Below are 24,682 nucleotides of genomic sequence, written 5' to 3' on the forward strand. Positions count from 1 at the left end.
GAAGGAACTAAGGACACAAGAAATCAAGGAACTAACTCCAAATCACACAGCTTCTAAGTGAGGGAGCCATTACAAACTCTGGCTGCTTCAAATGCACCAGAGCATACAAGCTTTGTTATAATTCATATTATAATTATTAACACTATTAAAGGAAATATTTATCACTAACTAGGTGACTTAAATCATTTAACCTTTCTAGGCTTCAGGTTTCTCTTCGGTAAAATGGAGTTGGCTAGTTGATTAGTAATGTTTTTCCAGTTTTCAAAAAGTAACATTGATTTATATAGAGTAAGAAAATTAAAATGGACATTTTTACAATGTTTTTTGTTAAAAATAGGTCATTAACACTGGCCTTTACTAAATCTTGTGATGATGGGGATCTACCTTAAGATGTTCTGTGATTTCTCCCAAATCTCCAGTCTTATTAATCCAGGACTAGTGATCTTACCATTTTCAATGTTATTCCTTAAAACTTACATATAAGAGGAAATTTCATAATTTTCTCTGGACTACAAAAACTATGTACTTAAATCTTGGCCTTTCAAAGAATCAATAACTTGCACTCAGATATGAATAATGCAAAGAAAACCATTTTTCTGATCTGAAAATAATAAAAATATCAGTTTTTTTAAATTCATGTTTATTTAAATATCTTTTATAGACAAATGAAAATACTTATAAGCATATTTATAACATGGTAGACATACATATAAATGAAATGTATAAGTAGACAAAATTTAACACATAGACAAATTGATAACATGCTTACATTTGGCTTTAACATTGGCTGTACATTAACACGGATATTGAAAAAAAGATATGTTTTCACAAAAACTGCTATAAAATGGTCACATTTGTCTTAGTAATAAGTTAGATTTCTTAGACTGATGTTTTATGAAAACTACGTGAAGCTCTAATTTAATCATTCACCTCATATGGTAGCATTATTTGTAAGTGAAGCATATTTCTGGCAATAGAAATGTACATTTACATTATAAATAATATAACATTTTATCAAGACCATGCCACGTATATTAAACCAACATGCATGATACATTAAAACTTGAATAATTCACGTACCTTTATGCACAGTACTTAGTTTTGCTATGGCACTCTACCTTTGTGAAGCATATAGTTAAGATTTGGCACAGAATCAATAAACTGTATTGCCACTAATCAGAGCAAATGTGATTTAAATTTTCCATGGCATAGAAAATGCTCTATCACAATTTACCTCTTCCCTTTACAGTTTATGGACCAATGGCAGTTTTCTGGAATAAGTAACAGATATTCACGAACTAAAAGTCCTGTTTAGGTGTTTTGCCTACACTCTAAATGGAAATGAGTCAGTTGCAGTTTTTGTAGCAGTAAAACATTTCCATCTGTATTTTGGCCAACGAATTTCTAAATAAGGGCTTTATCAGCAATAATACATATCATTATGAGATGCTTTTCTTTGGGAGGTAGAGAGGTTGAAAGGAAATATGGATCTCTTCATAAACCAGGAACATAGGTGGTAAGGAGAACAAATGCCAACTGAGGCAGAAGCAGGGAACGTTCTTTGGAAAGCTGGCGAGAGAGCAAACCGTGAAGTAGCAAAAACCAAAGGCAGGAACTCAGGACTCCATCAAGGTGGAACAGACTGCCACGGGATTAAGGAAACCAAAATCTGTCATTCAAAAGAAACAGTATCCAGAGCATTCTTCTTACAGCATTCTTACATCAGCAAACTACCATTGCTTTCTAGGAAAAGTTGTAAATTTCCACATCAATGTCTAAATCAAGACTGAAGAAATTAAGCTAACTGCCAACTTTTTTTCTTTTTTTCTGAATTCATTAATAAACACAGTGGAAGGAGAAAGGGGATAACATTAAGTAAGTTTCTTCCAAACCAGAGAAGAGAAATCACACTCCCTCTAAGTGGAGACTTCAGTTTCTTGTGGTAACTAAGAAAAATGCCTCAGTTCTTTTTCACAGTTTTTCTAAGATAAATATGAGGTGTTGTATTTTGAGAGACCGGTTGACGGAATCTACTCCTTTCATAAAACCTTGATAAATTAATATTTGTATTTATTATTAGGGGGAAAAGGAAGTAGTAGATCTTAAGTTTACTTTTTATACAAATATGCTTTATTCTAAAAAAATAGAGCAATGAATGTAATATTATTTGCTTTATGATCCTTGCTTTTCTGAGGGCCTTTAAACAGGGAAATGTCAAAAAACATCACACAGGTTAAATAAAACAGGCAAACTTTTGTCTTAAAGCTGTTAAGGTGCAAACAGACATAAAGATTACGAACCATAGAGCACTGAGTTTTCAAGAGTGAAATCATACCAAAACCTTGATAAGTTTTCGCTGACATCATAGGAGAGTAAGTGGTCGGGAAGGTCACTGATGGTGCCCTGCACGGCCAGCACATGCGGGGCCAAGGTGAAGGGTACGTCGCTCAGAAGCTCGGCCATTAATGAGCTGTTTTCCAGAGTCTGGCCTGCCTTATTTTCCATCTCGGGGCCTGCTACAGTCACACTGGATGAGTTTTCTTTGCCAATCTAAAAATACATATATATTTAAGTCATTTAGACCTTATGGACTTTGAGGTTATATGGCATTAGTATATCCAAGTGATTGAGAAATGTGGAACATATAAACATTCCCAGATTAGAACGCAGCTATTTACTTACTTGAGAAATAAATCCATCTATATCTCTACTAGGTTTTATTTATTTATTTTTTAAATTAATTAATTTATTTTTGGCTGTGTTGGGTCTTTGTTGCTGTGAGCGGGCTTTCTCTAGTTGCAGCGAGCGGGGGCTACTCTTCGTTGGGGTGCACGGGCTTCTCATTGCGGTGGCTTCTCTTGTTGTGGAGCGTGGGCTCTAGGCGTGTGGGCTCAGTAGTTGTGGCTCGCCGGCTCTAGAGCACAGGCTCAGGAGTTGTGGCGCACGGGCTTAGTTGCTCCGTGGCATGTGGGATCTTCCCGGACCAGGGCTTGAACCCATGTCCCCTGCATTGGCAGGTGGATTCTTAACCAGTGCGCCACCAGGGGAGTCCTCTACTCGGTTTTAAAATGAATCCTAAGCCCTACTCTTATTCAGATGGACCACCTACGGGCCCCTCCAATACAAATGGGCCCTCTTGCTGTTTCGCTAGCCCAGATAATGTCCACGAAGTCTTTCTCTGCTTTTCCAAATCTGATGTCAGCTTTCAGGCCCCACAGAATCCCCAGCTTCCCTCTGAAATCTTATATCAACATAGTTCAAAGTGACCTTGCCCACTTGAGAATGACTATGGGGCAAACTGCCCAGGATATTATTTGGCATTTCCTTTACATGTCCTTGCTAGTTGCTGTTTCACGTGCTTATGTCTTATCCCCAACTAGAATCTAGGGTCCTTGAGGGCAAATAATCTATTTTACCTATCTTTGTATTCTCTGTCTTGCATACGTTACTGCTTTACCCTAATACATACTTGGGAATTTACCTCTAATGTGTACGGTACGTAGTGGTTGATAACCTGCCTTTCGCTGGAAGTAAAATCCTATGTTATGTAAGTTATTAAAATAAGAAGAATTGATACATCTTTTAATTCAATTTCTTTAAAGTTGGTATGTCTTGCGTACAGGAGTTTACCAAAAGACATGCAGCACTAGGGTGTTCATAGTAGCACTCAATGCAAGCCCTGAGCTGGTAGAGTGAGCTGGTATCCATTCATCAATAGTAGAATGGATAATAAACAGAAGTATATTTACAGCAATGAGAACGAACAACCTGCCACTACAAGCAGCTGAAACCTAACTCAAACCAGGTCAGGCAAAAATTTACTCCCCCCCGCCCCCCAGTCTCATGCAGAATCAAACTCCCGAGTCTTTACAAGGCCCACTGTGATCTGGCCTCGGCTACTTCTCTGACCTTAGCCCAGCTGGTCTGACCTTGCTCAGGCCCCTCTAGTTCCACTGTCTCCTTGCCGTGGCTCGTGCAGTCCGCCTGCTTCTGCCTCCGGCCTTTGTTTTCCAGATCCTCCGCCCAAGAGGTTCTTCTCCCACATAAACACAGGGCTCTTTCCCTCCCCTCCTTTCCAGTGGTGGCCCAAATGTCACCTTCTCAGTGAGGCCTTTCCTGACTGTTTCATTAGACTGTTTCCTGCCACCTCACCTCGTCCACTCCAGCATTCCCTGCCTGCCTCTCCTGCTTCTGTCCTCTCCATAGTCCTTGGCACCTGGTTATAATGGTATCTAATTTATTCTGATTATCATCCCTCAGAAGCTTAAGGGGTTTTTGTCTCTCATGTTCACTGCTATATCCCAAATGCCAGGATGAGTGTCTAGCGTTCAGTAAATATTTGTTGAATAAATGAAAGCAGACAAGACTTTTGCCTGAATAGGGCTTATATTATAATGGCTATAAATGCGGATAAATTCCTGTCTCTAAGTCTAGAGGAGAATGATTTTCTGTGTAAGAAATAACAATTTTGTAAAACTTTTTATGGAAGTGCAAAATACAAACAGAAATGGGGTACATCATAAGTGTATACCTGGCTAAGTTTTTTGTTTTGTTTTGTTTTTTTTGCGGTACGCAGGCCTCTCACTGTTGTGGCCTCTCCCGTTGCGGAGCACAGGCTCCGGACGCGCAGGCTCAGCGGCCATGGCTCACGGGCCCAGCCAGTCCGCGGCACGTGGGATCTTCCTGGACCGGGGCACGAACCCACGTCCCCTGCATTGGCAGGCGGACTCTCAACCACTGCGCCACCAGGGAAGCCCTAGCTGGCTAAGTTTTAACCAGCGAAACACCTATGAGCAACCGCTACCCAGATCAGGAAATAGAAATGACCCTATTTCTATAGGGTCATAGAAAGAGAGTGGTGCTCTCTTTCAGTCACAGTCAACTCCCTGACCCCTAGATCACCATTCTGACTTCTAACAACATAGATCGAGTCACCTATTTTTATATTTTAAATGAAGGTAATCATACATTTTTGTTTGCAGCTTTTTTCACTCAACATTATATGTATGAGATTCATCCATGTTGTTGCATGTGGGATTAAAAATTTTTGAAGAACATATTTTTGCAGAGGAGATACATTCTGACTGATGGCTTAAAAGAATTGTTTGGTTGCCATGTTGCCAGCAGGCAGTGAGGGGTAACAGGGCCAGGGAAGGAAGTAGGAAGACCAGCTGGGAAAGAGAGATGATGGTGATGTGGATTAGCGATATGATAGTAAAGGTAAGAGAGAGCGGTTGGGTTTTAGATAGACTTAAAGGTTAAAGTCAATAGGGTGTGCTGATGGAATAGATGGTGGGGTGTGAGAACAAGAGTGGAGTCAAGTATGAGGCCAAAGTTTTTGGCCTGAGCAATAAGGATGGGTTCTCCATTCACAGGGATGGGGCTTGGACAGGAAGGTCAAGAGTTCAGTTTTGGATGTTCCCCGTGCCTAGCGGACGTCTACGTGGAGCTGTTAGTAGGCAGAGGGATGTAACTCAAGTCTGGAGCTAGTGCAATCTGGTGGAGAAAGTCGGCTTGGTGTGTGTTTAAAAGAGGACGGGAGGAGAGAAAGTGAAGACAAATACGAGAACAGACTGTTTTCCAGACGCTATGCTGTAAACGGGAAAAGAGATGGCCAGTAGCTGGAAAGGGAAGTGGGGTCATGAGAGCTGTCTCTTGATTTTTCTTTTTCTTTTTTAAGTTGGGAGAAACAATGTCTGTTTATATGCTAAAGAGAAGAAGCTCCTAAGAAAGGAAAACACAGAGATTCTGTAGAGAAGGAACTGCTCTCTTCACAGTCATCCCCCAACACCTAGAACAGAGGCTCTCAAGAAATACCTGTGTAGTAAGATGACTCTGGATGAATGAAGTTACCAAACACATCCCTATCAAGAGTTGTTTTACAGCTTCATGTGAAAATAAGATACCAGAATACTTTCTTAGGATGGCAACTAGAACAAATGTAACCTCACCCGGTGATGACAAAGCTTTTCAGACAGGTCCATGTAGGCAATGAATGGATAGAATCTGCTTCCTGAAACCTGACTGGGATTTAAATAGTAAGTGTCCCTGGGTCAGCCGAGAGCACAGGTATCAGTGAGTAATGATGCCATAATTCCAGCTTCTTTAAAGGGCATCACTATACACTGGTTTCCTGAAGATTACAGATGCACCAGGGCTTTGGTTACCATGGGCCAGCATGGCAGAGTGTTTAAAAACACAGAGCATAGAGCTAGACTACTTGGGTACAAATCCTGCCTACTAATAAGCAAATGGCCTTGGACAAGTTATTCAACTTCTCTGCGTCTGTTTCCTTAGCTGTATTAGGAAATCAGTAGTAGTACCTATTTCATAGAATTGTTATGAGAATTATATGAAGTAATATAAGTAGTAAGTAATTTATGAGTAAGTAGAATAATGCTTCGCACATGTTAAAAGTCAGTGATAAATAAAAACTTTAGTAATGTCAGACCCCTCTTGGCTTTAGATAAAGTCTAGGATCCATCCATTTCTTTTGGGTTTTTTTGACATTCACAGATGGTTCAAACAATCTTGCCTTCCCCTCTCCTCTTATATCTTGTCTTCTCTCTTAATCTCATGGGCAAATGTTCCCTAGATCTGTTGATCGCATTCCATACCTGAACTTTCTTCTCTTTCTCCCTTGAGTACAGAATGTTCTCCAGTTTCATTAGCCAAATCATCTCCTTTCTTAAACAAAAGCATTCTTAAAATCTCACCTTCTCCACTAAAAAGGAGGTATGTTAACCCGGAGCACTCTGCTTTCTAAACATACAACTTCTAAGGTTTACCTCTCTGGCAGCAATGGTTATTCCTTTGTTCATGCTTTTATTAATGCTCTTCCCTTTCCTTTACAAATCATTCTTGTCTGTCAGAGCATAATTCCTTGAGGACAAGACTATATCTAGTATAATAAAGGAATTGAGCCATGTGGTTTCTTGTTCAAGGTCTCCTGATAAAACTGCCATATGCCATAAGCAGAAGGGGGCTGCTTCATCCACCTGGGCCTCAGTTCTCTATTCTGTAAAATGAGTGGTGAGGGGCAAAAAATGATGATGATGGTGGTGATGGTGACAGCAACTAGCGTACATTGAACACTTTGTGCCAGGCTTCTAAGCGGTCTAAGTATATGAACTCATTTAAGTCTTGCAACAGCACTGTAGGGCGTGTCCTATTACTAGTCTCATGTTAAAAACAAGAGAACATTGAGGCACAGAAAGGTTAAGGAAGTTGTCTCAGGTTACACAGCTAGCTAGTCTGTGGTAAAACTGAGAATCAAACTCAGTGATCTTGAAAGTTCTGTGTTCTAAGGTCTTGTACCTTTCAGCCATGCTTTGGGTAGACTGGCTGACTGGATGAACAAAGCCTCGAAAATTTAGGGGACAGTACTGGAAAATATGACAGTTACTAACATAGCATCTTGGCTTAATTTAGAAGGAAAAAACGACTCTACTAGCTTTTACCTTTAGGAAGCAAGGATTGAGAAAATCATTAAGGTGATAGATATTAGACTGAGGAAGGATGGAAAAGGAACTATAACTTAAGAGATATTTATCCCTGGAAATGAATCTACCAGTAGCCTGGACAAACCATGGGGAAAACACCATGGACAGTGAAACAAGATTGTCTATGAGTTGATCATGGGTGAAAGGGAGAGATAGGAAGATATGTGGGCGTGTACTACAGTATTCTTTCTACCTTGGTATATGTTTGAAGACTTTCCGTAATAAAAAGTTTCCAAAATTTAAATTAAGTTAAAAAACACTGTGGACACAGTGTTCCACTAAATGCCTCCTAGAAGGCTCTGAGTATCAGCGGTGCTATATGTCTTACTCCAGTATCTATTTCTTAACCGTTGGCTAGAGTGCCACGTTCCAGTCTCCAAGGAGGCTGCCTGCCCTCTTGGCAGCAAGGGTGAGTGCCATGATGCAGCTGCTGTTGGCATGCTGAGAGTTGGAAGGGGAGAAATTATAAGACAAAATAAGAGTAAGTCACAAAGAAAATGGGAGTCAAAATTCAAGGACCCTACACCCACTAACCCTGATCACTGAGTCCCTAGCTTGGCAGCCAATGGCAGCAGAGGTGGGGGGGTGAAGGCTGAGACAGGTGCATGAGTCCCCCTGCAAAAAGCAGCCTTCTCTCTTAGACACAAAGTCTTTCAATTTTTTTCATTTGCATAATACAATGGGTCTTTAAAGGGAAGAATGAGTATGTTAACCACAATGGAGCAGGAAGAAAAGAATCAATTAACCTTATGGTTAATAGCCAAATTTAAAAATAATACTTCAAATATTATGTTCATAAAGCATACTTGTTACTTTTGTGATTAATCCTGTTCACAGAAATGCTGCTATGATAATATTCTTGAATGTAAGTTCCTTCACATAATCTAGCTTTAATACTTCTTTTTCAAATGAATGTTTGCCCTTACACGGGTGAACATGAGTGTACCATGTCAGAATCTTTTTTCATCTCAGGGAGAAAATAAATTTCCTTATCTGTATCATGACAACAAACAAAGTTTACAATTAATCAGCTGTTTTCATAAAAATTATTTCTTGTTCATCAGTTAACCTGTTAAAAATGGGCTGGCCAGAGCTTCCGTGGTGGCGCAGGGGTTGAGAGTCCGCCTGCCGATGCAGGGGGCGTGGGTTCGTGCCCTGTTCCGGGAAGATCCCACATGCCGCGGAGCGGCTGGGCCCGTGAGCCATGGCCGCTGAGCCTGCATACCGGAAAAAAAAAAAAAGGCTGGCCAGGTTTATCTTGGGTTCCTTACATTCTATTATCTTTGTTTCGAATAATTCAAAGTGGTTTATAGGCACTATTCTTCCCTTTCTTGCAGAAGGGCTGTAAAAATTCATGAGGTTCAATCTGTAAAATCTTCTTAGAGCTTAGGAAAAAACACACTCCAAGAGTACAAGGCACATCACACTTTTTCGTAAAGTCTTAGAAAGATGAAGTCACTTTCCCAGAGCAACAGAAGGTTCGTGGCATCCTTGTGAACCTCACTCTTGGGTGTTTGGAAGCAAGGAAATGGAGGTTTAAGAACAGACTACTACATTTTTCCTGGCACAGAGGCTCCACTAACCGCCATGAAATCTATTAAGGGGAGCCAACTTTGCAAACGCGCTAACAATTTGGAGGCTTCATCTACTTAGCCATACCAGACTAAAGTATGAATAGTTTATTAATATGAACATCACCTATAGTTGGCATCTTTTAAAACCTCCTGCCTTTTTCTACAACCCGTGTCTCAGATAAGTAGAGATAAAATAGTGTCCTATAAAAGCAAAATACTGAAGCATTGAAATTTAGAAACCAGCCTTAACCCCAACAGTAACAGAACCTATTAAAAGAACATGAAACCAAGTACAAAACACCCATTTATCACATTCAATTTACATGCAAAGAAGGTAGCTATATCAAGCATACTTCTAGGAAACGAGTTATAGTAAGAAGAGGTAATATCCAGCTCTGGCCGTCTATGCCTTTAAATTCTACGTCTATAAATAAAAGACACGTTCCCTTGAACAATAGCCTGAACAGGGAACACCGTCACTTTATCTCCTCAGATAACTATCCATTCTATTTTGGCTTCAGCTGCTATCTGCTTGCATTACATCAGCGTCTCGATGGGGGTGGGGTAGGGGGCAAATCTGAGTCAGAAGCATCAGGGGACAAGAGGTTAGGAAAAGGTGATACAAGTAATGGCACAGTTAAGGCAGTACTCAAGCTTCTTACTTCTTCTAAGAAGTTACTTGCCAATAAATGTCCGGCTAGCTGATAAAAGCCAGAGGATTGGGCTCTTCCACCTACGTAAGTCCTAAGCAATAGTCTCCTTTCAATTGGGAGAAATTATATTGCAGAGGAAGAGACTATTTCCTGTTTTCTGCCAATCCCCACTACCCAGAACACTCATACCTGCACATGACAAGCACCCATTAAATATTCCGAATGACACTGAATCTGGTCCCCTTGTTCCTCAGATACCCTAGACTTGATTTTTAAATTAAGGGGTTGGTCCAAAGAAACAAACAAAAGCCCAGAATACTTTACCGCTGATACAGATAAATTAGGCAGAAGAGAGCTGAAATCACTCAAAACGTCTGTGTTCCATGTGACTTGGGCTCCTAGTTCAAGGATACTGCATATTTTGGTAGCAAACTAAGAGGCTAGGTTAGAAAGCAGGTATTTTCTTTGCTCCCTTTTCTTTCTGATTTATGACATCATTTCAGTTTTCATTTCTTTTGTTTCCTTATTTGCTTCCCTTTTCTCTTCTTTCTTTTTTCCTCAGTGTTTCCACCTGCTCAAGCTTCCTGATGCTCCCATCTTTCTTTAAAAAAGAAAAAAAGTTCTCCCGACTTCCTCTTTTCAGAACTCCAGCTGACTGTACGTGAAGAAGGAGAAGCAAGCCGGCTGTCACTTGCTTCTGTAATCTGTTCCATGTATTCTTGGAAAAGTGGCTTCACTAAAGCCAGAAAATCTTCTGTACTAGCCAACTGGAGTGGGGGAGCAGTGGGAAGAGGAAAGAAGAGCATTTTAGGAAATGAACCTGGAAGAAACAGTGTGTTCAATGTGGGATCCTGTTTCATACTGGTTTTGAAAATACAAAGGGCTGTTGCAGTGATTTTTTAAAAAAACATTTAAAAAGTTTATAAAAACTCGTGATCTTTAACCTTAAGCTGTCCAGACATCTCCTATTTTCCCAGTAAGCCTCCCCCATTCGTTCTTTACAGCACGGATTTCACCCCTTCTCTTCTCTCGCCCGACATCATCACCTTCCTCCTTGCTGTCAGCAGGTGGTTAGCCTCCTACTTAATAGAGAAAATAGGAACCATCGGCTGAGGATCTCCTCTACCTGCTGTATCCAAAAGACTTATCTACATTTGAACCCATCTGTGCTTCCCTCCTGCCACAGAGGGCAAGTTGCCCTCCTCCTCCCCAAAGCGAACCCTTCCCCGGTGCTCCACGTTCATCTTGTCCCCACTCTTCAAGGACATGGCTTCATCAGTCAGAAGCTCCTCTAATTGCTCATCTTTCATATAATCAGTTCACCATTTACAGAAAATTCTCCTCAAGTCTATATGGCCCATTGACATCTCACCCACTGAACTCCCCTCCCACACTATCTTTCTACTTTGTTTCTCAGCCCGGCTGAGACCATTGCTGACACTGGCTATCTGCTTCATTCCTCACCCACTGCCATCTGCCTCTATCTCTGCCCCTCCACTGCCACTGATTTCTCCAAGGTTACTCATAATCACTCTTTTGCTAAACTCAGAAGATGACGTGAAGTGCTAAACTTACAGGACCTCTTCGTTGTACTTAAAACAGGTGACTCTTTGAGTTTTTATTTCTTGTTAGTTTTTCCTTCTGTTTTTTTGCCTATTTCTGAAATGGTATTTTCCAGGGCCTCATTTCTGTTCCTTTATTCTTAGTCTCAACACACTTCCCTGCATGAGCTTATCCATATCCAAGGTGCCTACTGCCCTACTCCTCCACCTAAAGTACATAAGTATGTTGATACATTTGTGTACACACACACACACACACACACACACACACACACACACACCCCAGTCTCGAACCCAGCTTTCTATCTAGAGCTCCTAACCCATATGTTCAAACCCTATTATACATTTTCTTTCAGATATTCAACAGGGATCTTAACTCAGTGTGTTCTAAACCTTGCTCTCATCTTTTCCCTAAGTCTACCCTAACCTAATGCTCTCCTAATAAATATTTTCTGTATTGGTGAAGAGTACTAACACAGTTGCCCAACACAGAAACCTGAATTATCTTCGACTTCTCTTTCCCTCTCACTTCCTCTATGCAGTAAATGACAGAGTCCTACTGACTTTGATGTTTTTAATGTCTCCCCAAGTCTATCCATTTCTCTTTAGGTCCACTGTCACTCTCTTAGTCCAGGCCACCAGGGCCTCCTGCTGTGAGTGTTACCAGAGCTGCCCCCTATACTACATTCTCCCTATCACTGGTGATGTCTAAAACCCACGCTGTTCCTTGCTTAAAACTCCTCAATGTCTTCGGAGAAAAACAAAAACTCCTTATCATAGCATATAAGGTATGATCTGGCCTTGCTCATCCCTCCAGTTTCTTTTACTACCGTTCTCTAAACTCTTTACTCCATTTAAATGATTGCTGTTATCCAAACATGCCAGGCTCTCTTTTTAGCTCCGAGCCTTGTCTTATTTTCAATTACTTTTGCCTAAATTAGGACATCTTTCTCTCTTTTGCTACTCCCTTCATCTTGCCTATAGGATGCACTTCAGGACTCTTTTAGAAAGATTTCCCCAACTAACTCCTCAAACCTGGGCCATGTCCCTGTCCGTGTGTTCCCTTAACAGTCTGCGCATACCTCTCTCACAGTATATATCATAGTGGAATCGAATTCTCTGTCACCATCATAAAACTATGGGCAGCTCAAAGCCAGCGACAATAGATTTCCTCTCCATTTCCCTAGCAATCAGAGCAATGCCTGGCTCATGATAGGTGATCAATACATGTTTAGTGAATGGCTAAATAATTTAAATTTCTTCATATTATGTTAATCCTGGATTTCTGCATTTGTTTGTTTGCTCCTAATAAGACTTTATCACCTCTTTTCCACAATATCACTGACATGTGATACATGTCAGACAGAACTTAAAACTAGTGGGAGACCCCAGCTACATCTATTTCTTGAAGAAAGAGATGGGTTGTTCTTGACTTGCCAAATGAACCATTTCACATATACGTCTTCCAAAGGAAGCTCAATGTGGTCCTGCCACAATAGAGATGAAACTGTTTGGGAAATATTTTTACCAGAGACCTACCTTTCTTTCACTGAGAGAAGGACAGAGCTAACCTTAGCTACTCCAAATTCCCCTTAATCAACTGTCTTAGTCTGTTCAGGCCGCTTAGACTAGGTAGCTTATAAACAACAGAAGTTTATTTCTCATGGCTCTGGAGGCTGAGGAGTCCAAGATGAAGGTGCTGGCAGATTCAGTGTGTGGTAAGGTCTGCTTTCTGGCTCACAGACTGCCCCCTTTTTGCTGTAACATCAAATGGCAGAAGGGTCCAAGGAGCTCCCTGGGGCCTCTTTTATAAGGGCCCTTATCTCATCTATGAGGTCTTTTACCCTCATGACCTAATCACCTCCCAAAGGCCCAGCCTCTAAATACTCTCACACTGGAGATTAGTTTCAACATGAGAATTTGGGGGGGATGCAATCAGTCTATAGCTTCAACCTGCCTTGCTTAGGAGCCAGGGGTATGGGGTACAGGGCCAGCAACAGGGCAGCAGGACTAGGTAAGCAGTGTAAGGGGAGGAAAGCCTGAGAGATGACAGCTGAAGGGGTGGGTAGGAGAGGGGATGGGGAGGTAAATGCCATTTATTTAGTTTCTGTTCACCTCTGTTAAAGAGAAAAGCCTCTTTCTTCTTTGGTTTCCATAAAGAAGGATTTTTCTTTAAGCACCCTGGCCTTCTGCCCACCCCCTACTCCTCCCCAAGGAGGTAGAATGAGTTACCTGGTTGGTGGAAGATAGCCAAGGATCCATGTTTCTAGATGGGGGAAATTGAACCACCCAAGATCCTGAGGCCTGGGGAAAGTCTCTTTCTCCTTCTCTCTCTACTTGGACTAGGGGAGACAAGTAACCTGGGTAAGAGTGTGTGCTGTGCTGGCTTAAACTTTCCCCACAGTCTAGACGTGGGTTATTGGGACCCTGGAAGTCCATTTTAGCTGTTACACTAAGCTGCCTCCTCCAACCTAGGCTCTATCAGTCAAAAGGGTGAGCACCATCTTGTTTCTCTGTTTGCTGGCTCTTTGGTCTTATTTCTCCATTGGTTCAGGATGCAGGTGAGGAAAAGCAGTGCCCTGTATTAGGACGTTAGGACCCCACCGATTTCTACTTCCCAAAGCAACTCCATGTACAGTAAAAAAGAGAGGCATCTTAAACACACCGAAAAATAGAAACCAGCAAAAACAAAGTCATGCAGATATGAAATGATCTGGAAATTTAAAACATAACAAAGTAGGGCTTCCCTGGTGGTGCAGTGGTTGGGAGTCCGCCTGCCGATGCAGGGGACACGGGTTCATGCCCCGGTCCGGGAAGATCCCGGAAGATCCCGGGAAGATGCCGCAGAGCGACTGGGCCCGTGAGCCATGGCCGCTGGGCCTGCGCGTCCGGAGCCTGTGCTCCGCAGCGGGAGAGGCCACAACAGTGAGAGGCCCGCGTACCGCAAAAAAAAAAAAAAAAAAAAAAAAGATGTTAAAATATAACAAAGTAATGGTTTTTAAAACTTATGTGCCCTATAATGCTCTATGAAACAACTTATTGGTATGATTTTATCAGTTTCATAATTCAGTTAAATCTATGAGATCAGAAAAGTTCTAATCAGAACCTTGGAAAAATGGCAATTAATATTTGCTTAGTGCTTTACATGGTTTTTGAAGTTGTCTCATACGTTATTTCACTTGAGCCTCACAACCCACTAAATCTGATTGGGAAGCTATTGTTTCTATTCTCATCTTCCGAGGCTCAGAGTTTAGTGATTATCTAAGGTCACACCACTACGAACTGACAAAGACTTGTACTCAGGGTCTCCTGACTTAGAATCTGATGTTCCCACTCCAATATAAAGGTCATCATCAAGAGAAATAATTTTAAAGTTTACCTGTCTGGTTGTTTTATTTTTTAAAGAACTTAAATTTAAGAATTTCTCTATGGACAAGTGTTTTCTGGAGTAGAGGATGAAGTTCCAAGAATACAGACTGTGCCACTCTAGAAACAGCGTTTAAAGTAACGGTTCAGCTAAGCATCTTATTACTAGGTTAAATCTATCAAGCTGGATAAAAAATGTAATAGCTTAGAAAACTGCCCCATCTGATCACCGCCAAGGTTACACAATGGCTTAGGCTTTTGTGCACAAATTCTTCAAGCTTGTTATGCACACCACAGTTTTGAAGAATTTGATATCGCTTATTAGTCACACTGGAACCTACTTAACTTCCCATTTACATAGTTTTATTTATTTCAAATATCTATTCAACTTCTTCAGAATGCAATGCAACAAGATCATATTTTTTCTAGGTAATTTCAAAGGAAAACAATGAAAAGTGATCTTGCACATTTCCTCAGCACACTGAATATTAATTTCATTGTAATGATTTTCATTTTGTAAAACAATAAAGTACTTCAACTGCATATATAATCAGAAAGAAAATGGAATACTTTTCTATTTTTAAAGCTGGTAAGAGAATATAAATCTATATTTATTTTTATATAACTAGATGTTTAAATGTATATCATTAGATGTTTATAATTAGATACAAAAACAAATGTTTTATACTTATATAATATTGATTGAATGGAAATAATACCATAGGATACTAGTAGGAAATACAAAAAGAAAGTAAATCTAAAAATATTAAGTAATAGCTATATGCTGGCTTTTTTGGCATGTGCTTTGATGAAATGAACATTTAATAAATGTATAACCTAAGTATAATATACATTTTTAAGAACATTTAGAATTTAATCAATTCATGTTAAGGTTGCTGTTTGAAGACAGAAAGCTAATCTGTTTTGCTGCTCTTTTAACTGCAAAATTTATATTTTGTCATTGTTTTATCATTATTATGTAAAAACATAAATACATAATTTTTAGTATGCACTTCAAATTGTCATGGTCATAGCCAGAATTCAAAGACAATTATCAGTAGGATCTCATGCTCACACCGCATATAAACATCTTTCTAATCTCAGGAAACAAATAATTCTTTAAGAAATAGAAAAATACTAGTTAAGAAAAGCCTTAGTTTCTTGTAAATTGAATTTCATGTGTGGAATGGTCCACACACTTGAAAATACTATGGTTGGTGAATACACAATTGTACGTTTTCACATACAGATGCAAGTGAAAGAGAAATGCATCATACCAAGTTGAGTACAGAAATTATGAAGGTAGGCTAATTAAATTCCACTCAGAGGGCATTTGAGTGATAGTGTTACCTAGGTGTGCTGTACCTAACCCAGAACTCCACTAGAAAAACAGTGTTTGGAAAACTGAAGAGGTGAGCAGAAAGCTGTGTCACTTGACTTTGGCTCTCATTTGCAAAAAGGTTATATTTCAAAATAGAAGATGGGGCTGGAAAAGTAAACACAGCTGTGTTTTCTCCACCCCAGTGTGAGAATGAAGGGGCTCTTAGGAGTGGCAGGAGGCTAAGTCACTGCTCGGTGCACACTCAGAGCCCCAAATAGAATGCTATTATTTCATTTTATGGCTAACTCAGGATAGTATTTTTTATTGTGGTAAAATATACACAACATAAAATTTATCATCCTAACCATTTTTAAGTGTATAATTCAGTGGCACTAAATACATTCACAACGTTGCACAATTAACACCATTATCCATCTCTAGAACTTTTTTATCAGCCCAAACAGAAACTTCATTCTGCTCTTGATAATAAGAAACAAGCATTTAGGAGTCAAATACGAAAAATACAGGCAGGTACTAATCTTTTAATAATTCACCATTATATTATTAAGAACTCTGACTATATTTTCTCAGGCCAATGAGTCCACAACAGAGATGAAATCCTATATATCTTCAATAAACACATGTAGGAAAATTATTATTATAGTATTCATATTATAATTAGAATAACAATAAATAAGATAAAACATATTAAAATTATCTTGAATGTCAGTACTTGAAAAAAGGCAAATTAAGTTGTACGAGCTGAACGTTCGTAGAGAATCTGAAGGGTACTTCAGAGCACTGTCAAGATTGCTGGTGTAGGTTTGTTGTGGGGTATTTTAATTAGAAGTATCTCTAGGAAATCTGGAGAGCTGTGTTCATTAAGGTTTTTTTGTTTTACTCCCATAAATAGTAAGGTAACATGGTAGAATTTTCCCAAAGTTAAGTGGCAAAATCTGATAGAAGGGGTATAAGAAAGATGTATGTGCATGAAAGAAAGCAATTCATTGGAAGTAAGAATGACTGGTTATCAGCAGTGAAAGTGAGAGTACAGTCCATCTGCTAAGTGACAGAAATGGAAGATGGGATGTGATAGGAAGAGCGTCACACAGCTCCTTTTTGGCCACCAGGAGACTTTACCATGGATCAACTTGGTTTTCACGATTGCCAACCCAGGGAGCAGAGAGGCCTCATGGAGGGTGGGAGGAAGAAGTAGCACCATGTAAATCTAGGACCCAGCTATTTGCATGGTGGTTCTTGGTAATCTGAGCACTAGTTTCCAAAGATCTAGTATTTCACCGAAGTTTCTAGGTAGTCAATTTTCAGAACAAAGTACAGATTTTCCTTTAGCCTTCTAGAAATAATTCCTATGGCTTCAACTGCCAAAGTGGCCTAAAAATGAACACCTGTAATTTCCAAAAGTGTTCTTAAATGTACAGATTCTACACTCAGAATCCAACAGAGCTGTTTTCCCCTCCTAGGCCTTTTTTGCAGGTGAGTTGATGATGGGAATTCTCTGAAGAAAGTAGATAATTTATGGCTACCCATGAGGATGGAAATAAGGGTTTAGATTATGAACTCTGATATATACTAATAAGTAAACTATATTAGTTACTAGTGACTAATTATATTAACTTCATTTTGGTTCAGTCCTAATGTTCTAATAGTGTACTTATGTCTACTACCACAGATAGTTCACATTTAATGAGCATTTATTTGCCAGTCACTATTCTAAGTTTTTTACCTGTGTTATCTCATTTAATTTTTCCATTTAAGAGATGGGAAATACTGAAACGCAGAGAATTTAGTCTAACTCCAGAATTAGATTTTTAGCTGTTATTCTATTCTGCCTCACAAGTACAACACAGTCTAAGGAAACATCACTTTGTGCCTTTTAAAATGTGGTGTAATTGCTTCTAAAGACCAAAAAAGTATCTTCTCCTTCAGAAAGGGTTGTAGGATACTGTTCTAATAATCATACTTTCTTTTTCTTTCAAAACAAAAACAAAAGCACATGGGATGGTAAGATACCAATTAAAAAAAAGAAAGGAAAAAACATTGGGTGTTGTATTATGTCTCATTTTTATATCTAGCTGGATACGCTAATTCTATGTGGATCTTAGAAACCCTGAAATTATAGACTGTTCAGACTATTTTAATCCCTAAAAGCACCGTTGTGAAGCCTCAGTAACATATTTTTAAAATAACATTTTTACCTTAACCAAATATATTCCAGTTAAATTTAAGAACCTAAAGTAACCACATACTGTCCTTTGTTCAATGAAGATGACTCTTCCTGAAACACACCCTCTGTGGTCAGTTTTCCAGTGACAGGGACTGACTGCATTCAGTTGCCCACAATTCCCAGCTCATGGCACTTGGTGAGCAACGGCAAAAAGGTGCCAGGTGGCTGGAACCTGGGTTGCAATTTGTTCTCAGGAAACAGAGAAGATACGTTGCCTTTAACGGGCCCAAGCACATGATCTGGGTCTACTTAACATTATTCTTGAACCAACTATGCTAAGAGATTATATCACAGGCAAGAGAAGAGAATGAGAACATTTCCGGGACTCAATATAGTTGCAGACTTCTGGGTGGACCCTTAAATGCAGAAAAAAAGGGAAGTACATCATCACTATTTATGCCCAAAGTAGCACAAATAAAAGTGGTGCTTTCATGCTCAAAGTGCACAGTTGATTTTAAAAAGGCCCACGAGTGCATTTTTACTTCCTATTTATTCAATTGCTTTGAACTAAAACCTAAACAAAAATTGATTAAAGTGCTGTAGTTCAAAATAGAAATTTCATGGTGATTGCTTGAAAAGATCTGGATCATCAACTAGAAAAAGTAAAGCAAATCACAAGTTTTAAAAACAATTTCAAATTACTGAGTAGCTAATCACTGAGAAGAAAACAAAGAATATTTTCACTTGCACAAAAATTTACCCAATTTATGCTACTCCTTCAGTTTTCTTTTCCACAACCCAAAAAAGTTAATCTGTTTTTGAAAAGAGACCGGGACAGACAATATACATAAAGTGTATGCTTTTTGTTGCATGAGGTTTGTACTGTCTCTTAGTATGATTTACATGAGCTTAGGGAAAATCAATTAATGTCATACATCACATCAATAAAATAAAAAATAAAAACCAATATCATCTCAATAGGCTCAGGAAAAAAATGTGAAAAAAATCTAATACCCCTTCATGATAAAAACACTCAACAAATTAGGAACTGAAGGGAACTTCCTCAACCTGATAAAGGACATTTACGGAAAAGTCAAGCTAATATCATACTTTACGGTGAAAAACTAGATGCTTTCCCCCTAGGATTTTGAACAAGACAAGGATGTCCACTCTTACCACTTTTATTCAAAATATTACTAAAGGTTCTAGTCAGGGCAGTTAGGCTATCAATAAACAACAATAACAAAACAAATAATAGATAGCATCCAGATTAGAAAAGAAGTAAAATTATCTCTCTGCACATATAACATGACCTTATTTATAAGAAAATCTAGGAAACCCACCGAAATACTATTAGAACTAATAAGTTTAGCAAGGTTGCAAAATGCAAGATGAATATACAAAAATCTGTTGTAGTCATCTGTAGAATCAATGCTATCCCTATTAGAATCCCAGCTGATTTCTTTGTTGAAGTTGACAAGCTGATCCTAAAATTCATATGGAAATACCAGGTATCCAGAATTGCCAGAACAATCTTGAAAAAGAGAACAATGTGGGAGGAGCCATACTTTCTGATCTCAAAACTCACTACAAAGCAACAGTAATCAAGACAATGTGGTACTTGCATAAGGATACACATGTATATTAATGGAACAAAAAGTCCAGAAATAAACCTGTGTGTCATTGGTCAACTGATTTTTGACAACAGTGTCAACATCATTCAATGGGGAAAGAACAGTCTTTTCAACAAATGATGCTGGGATGCACAGTCACATATAAAGGCAAATTGGACCCTTATAACACACCACATACAAAAATGAACTCAAAATGAATCAAAGTCCTATAAGAGCTGAACTATAAAACCCTTAGAAGAAAAAATAGGGGCAAATCTGCATGGCCTCAAATTTGGCAATGGATTCTTAAATATGACACCAAAGCACAAGCAACAAAAGAAAAAATAGATAAATTAGACCTCATCAAAACTGTAAACTTCTATGCTTCAAAGGACACTATCAAGAAAGTGAAAAGGCAACCTGTAGAAGGGGAGAAAATATTTGCAAATCATATATCTGATAAGGGATATGCATCTAGAATATATAAAAAACTCTTATAACTCAATAATTAAAAAAGATAACCTATTTGAAGAACAGAAAAAGGATCTGAATAGACATTTCTTCAAAGCAGATAAATGGCCAATAAGCACGTGAAAAGATGCTTGACATTATTAGCTGTGAAGGAAATGCCAAAAAAAACCCCACAAAACCCTCAAGATACCTACAGTGAAACACTTCACACCCATTAGGATGGCTATAATCAAAAAGTCAGATAATAACAACTGCTGGCTAGGATGTGGAGAAACTGGAACTATCACACATGCTGGATGGAATATAAAATGGTGCAGATACTTTGGAAAACTGCTTGGCAGTTTCTCAAACGTTTAAACAGAGAATTATCATAGTCCCGGCAATTCCACTCCTAGATATACACTCAAGAAAATTAAAAACAGGTATTCAAAAAAATACTTGTATATTTTTATAATAGCATTATTCATAATAACCAAAAGGTGGAAACAATCCAACTGATGAACAGATAAACAAAATGTGGTATATCCACATAATGGAATATTATTCAACAATTAAAGGAGTAAAAAGAAATGAAATACTGGTACATGTTTCAAATGGATTACCCTTGAAAACACTATGCTAAGTGAAAGAAGTGTCACAAAAGACCACATATAATTCTACTTATATGAAATATTCAGAGGAGGCAAATCTATTGAGACAGAAAGTAGATTAATGGTGAAAATTTCACCTTTACTTCCAATAGATCAAAGCTACATCTTCAAGTAAAAGGAATACATATTGGTCATAGTGAGTGTTTTTTATTTTCTTGAACCCTCAATCAGACTCATATAGGAAACATTTTCATTCTTTTGCCAACATATTTTTGAAAATCATAAATCTATACTCATTTTAAAATTTCATCTAAGCAGTATATAATATTTAGATAAACTTGAAAAAGGAATATTGGAGATTCTACTATATCTAATGCACTTAAAAAACACTAACATCTTTATAAGTTATTCCTCTACACTAATTACCATGGCCCAATTCCTTCTCTTCATTTTACTGTTAGCTTCATTGTAGTAATAATCATCCTTAGATACATGAACTTATTGAACTTATGGAAGAAAAAAATTAAGCTCTTCTATTAAGAGATACCCTTCTATAAAAATTTACCTTTCAAGTTTAGTAATTATAAAAATTTGTAATATATTTATATTGTTTTGATTGATTACGTATTACCAATAATTAAAATAATAATTCAGAAGAAATTTTCTAACACTTGGCCTATGGTCATAGTAGATATATATATACACACACACATATATACACACACATATATATATAATTTATACCAATATTTTTTGTTGCTAAGAAATATGGTATAGTAATCAATAAAAGACCTTCAAGATAAAGGATTAAACTCAGTGGATAGAAATCTGAGTTCAAGTAGGAAAAGGAATGATGTAAAATTTCTGATTGTTGAAGAGCCTGTGCATGTAGTTTTTAGATGGATGATGTCATGTGGCAAATTGCTATGGGACTTCAGTTTCATTGGACATACATGAAGGAATGATAAAATAGTTTTATGTTTAAATGTCAATATTTACAATATGTAGGAAATCCCATCCTTTGCAACTGTTAAACTTATGATAGAAAATTTTTATGACATCTTAGTATAAGGAGGTACATTGTTATTAGACTTCTTTTAAGAATAACTGGTCTATACAAAATTGTTTTCACATTTGAGAGATTTTGCCAAATTGCTCTCTAGAGTAGTTGTCTAGACTTATACTGGCTGTGAGCATTTTCTTTTTCATACACCACCACCAAATCTTGGTGATTTTCAGGTTTTTTTAATCTTTCCCAATCTGAATGAGAAAAGGTATCATTTTAATTTGCCTTTGCTCCCCAGTTCTAACACTCTTTGCTTCAATTTAATGCTTTAAGTCTCATCTTAAATACTATTTCCTCAGAGAGACCTGCTCTGTCCACCTCATCTTAAAGTAGATCCTCCCAAGTACCTCTAGCTGTTCTCTATCTCATCGCACGGGTTATTTCTTTCACTATATTTCCAATGACCTGATGTAATTTTATATATTTGCATATTTTATTTATTTATTTATTGCGGTACACGGGCCTCTCACTGTTGTGGCCTCTCCCGTTGCGGAGCACAGGCTCCGGACGTGCAGGCTCAGCGGCCATGGCTCACGGGCCCAGCCGCTCCGCAGCATGTGGGATCTTCCCAGACCGGGGCACGAACCCGTGTCCCCTGCATCGGCAGGCGGACTCTCAACCACTGCGCGACCAGGGAAGCCCTATTTGCCTATTTTATTTTAGATTAGTTTTTATCTCCTACTAAAATGCAAACCCTGTGAGTCAGAGCCCCTGTGCAGTCAATTGTATATGTAGTATGTAGCAGAATACCTGGCACACAGTAGACACTCAATAAATACTGCTGAATGAATGAGCGTTTCTGGGCTGAGTAAAGGACTGGTGTTATCTTCCACCCTTCCTTCAGAAGACCTCCCACAATCCACTGGGACCATAATCCCTGCCTCCTGGTCTTCCCCTTGGCTACACTCCTTAATTTTATTCTGGATGAACTCCTATGTGCATACCGCCACAAATGCTTTTGCAGTGAACTGTGTTGAACTGTAGAAAAGGCAATATAAACATACTGGATAAGGGCTCCCCAGCTATGTGATCTTGGAAAAGTTGCTGTATGTTTCTGCACCTTGGTTACTTAATCTTCATATGTCTCAGTTTCCTCATCTGTAAAATGGAAATAAGTGAGCCTACTTAGTGAGATGCTGTGAGAAATGAGTAACACCAATAAAGCTCCTTAATATGGTTCCTGGAACACAGTAAGTAAGGACTCAGTAAATGTTAGCTATTATTTCCTTGCCAACTGTAATGAAATTTGAAAATATAAGTTAAGTCTACCTGCCACATTCAGTATTATCCTAAATATCAACATAAGGGAAATACGTTAAGAAATCCAAGTAATATAAAATCTAATCATAACTTAAGTAACAGGTAGACTAATATCACTGTAAGAATCTGGCATACGGAGTTTTTCAAAGAGCAAGAGAAATTATTTGATTATCCTTGCAAATTGAGAAAGTAGTATAAATAGGGCTGGCAGATATGACAGACTTGCCAGGGTACATACAGCTTTTTAAAAACCTTTCCTTCAGAAATACAGATAATTGACCTAGTAATTTTAAAAGCAGTCTTTACTTTCTAGTTATCTTTTTCATTAAGTTTGATGACTGGATAATAAAAGAACCAATAACAATTTTTTTAACATCTTTATTGGAGTATAATTGTTTTACAATGGTGTGTTAGTTTATGCTTTATAACAAAGTGCATCAGCTATACATATACATATGTCCTTTTTTTTAACATCTTTATTGGAGTATAATTGCTTTACAATGGTGTGTTAGTTTCTGCTTTATAACAAAGTGAATCAGTTATACATATGTTCCCATATCTCTTCCCTCTTGCATCTCCCTCCCTCCCACCCTCCCTATCCCGCCCCTCTAAGTGGTCACAAACCACCTAGCTGATCTCCCTGTGCCATGCGGCTGCTTCCCACTAGCTATGCACCCTACGTTTGGTAGTGTATATATGTCCATTGACACTCTCTCACTTTGTCCCAGCTTACCCTTCCCCCTCCCCATATCCTCAAGTCCATTTTCTAGTAGGTCTGCATCTTTATTCCCATCTTGCCCCTACGTTCTTCTGACCATTTTTTTGTCTTTGTTTTTTTAGATTCCATATATATGTGTTAGCATACGGTATTTGTTTTTCTCTTTCTGAGTTACTTAACTCTGTATGACAGTCTCTAGGTCCATCCACCTCACTACAAATAACTCAGTTTCATTCCTTTTTATGGCTGAGTAATATTCCATTGTATATATGTGCCACATCTTCTTTATCCATTCATCTGTCGATGGACACTTAGGTTGCTTCCATGTCCTGGCTATTGTAAATAGAGCTGCAATGAACATTTTGGTACATGACTCTTTTTGAATTATGGTTTTCTCAGGGTATATGCCCAGTAGTGGGATTGCTGGGTCATATGGTAGTTCTATTTTTAGTTTTTTACGGCCAATAACAATTTTTATAATGATTTCCTGGCTGCCAAACCCAAGTGGTAGAAACAAGGCAGCATTCCAGTCAAGATTTCACCAATTTCTCCATTTCCCTTCCTGTAACAATGCTCAGAGAAATAACTTCTAGCAAGCATTTCAGTAATAGTAACCTTTATTCAGCATATCCTCTATGGTCATTTTTGAGACCATCAGAAATGTCACTTGACTTTGCCTTCCTTGATGGAAGTACTATATTTGGTACTGAGTATAATTTTAACTAACCTGTGAACATTTTAGATACTAGACCAACTGCTGATGTAGGAACTAGAGACTTCCTGGAGTGAAACCACACATTC

At 38.5% G+C, this 24,682-nt stretch overlaps 1 protein-coding gene across 4 annotated transcripts in view; it reads right to left on the reverse strand.

Moving 5' to 3' along the window:
• Nucleotides 1-648: 648 nt before the first annotated feature.
• The window catches only part of UMAD1 (UBAP1-MVB12-associated (UMA) domain containing 1), a 271,483-nt gene continuing 247,449 nt past the window's right edge, over nucleotides 649-24,682 (reverse strand). For all 4 annotated transcript variants that reach the window (XM_079932449.1, XM_079932448.1, XM_079932451.1 and 1 more), the window contains one exon: nucleotides 649-2,550. In XM_079932449.1, the coding sequence (XP_079788575.1) occupies nucleotides 2,293-2,550 (258 nt within the window). In that variant the 3' untranslated portion in view covers nucleotides 649-2,292. The remainder of the gene's footprint in view (nucleotides 2,551-24,682) is intronic.

The sequence above is a fragment of the Stenella coeruleoalba genome (assembly GCF_951394435.1).
Source record: "Stenella coeruleoalba genome assembly, chromosome: 9".
NCBI lineage: Eukaryota > Metazoa > Chordata > Mammalia > Artiodactyla > Delphinidae > Stenella > Stenella coeruleoalba.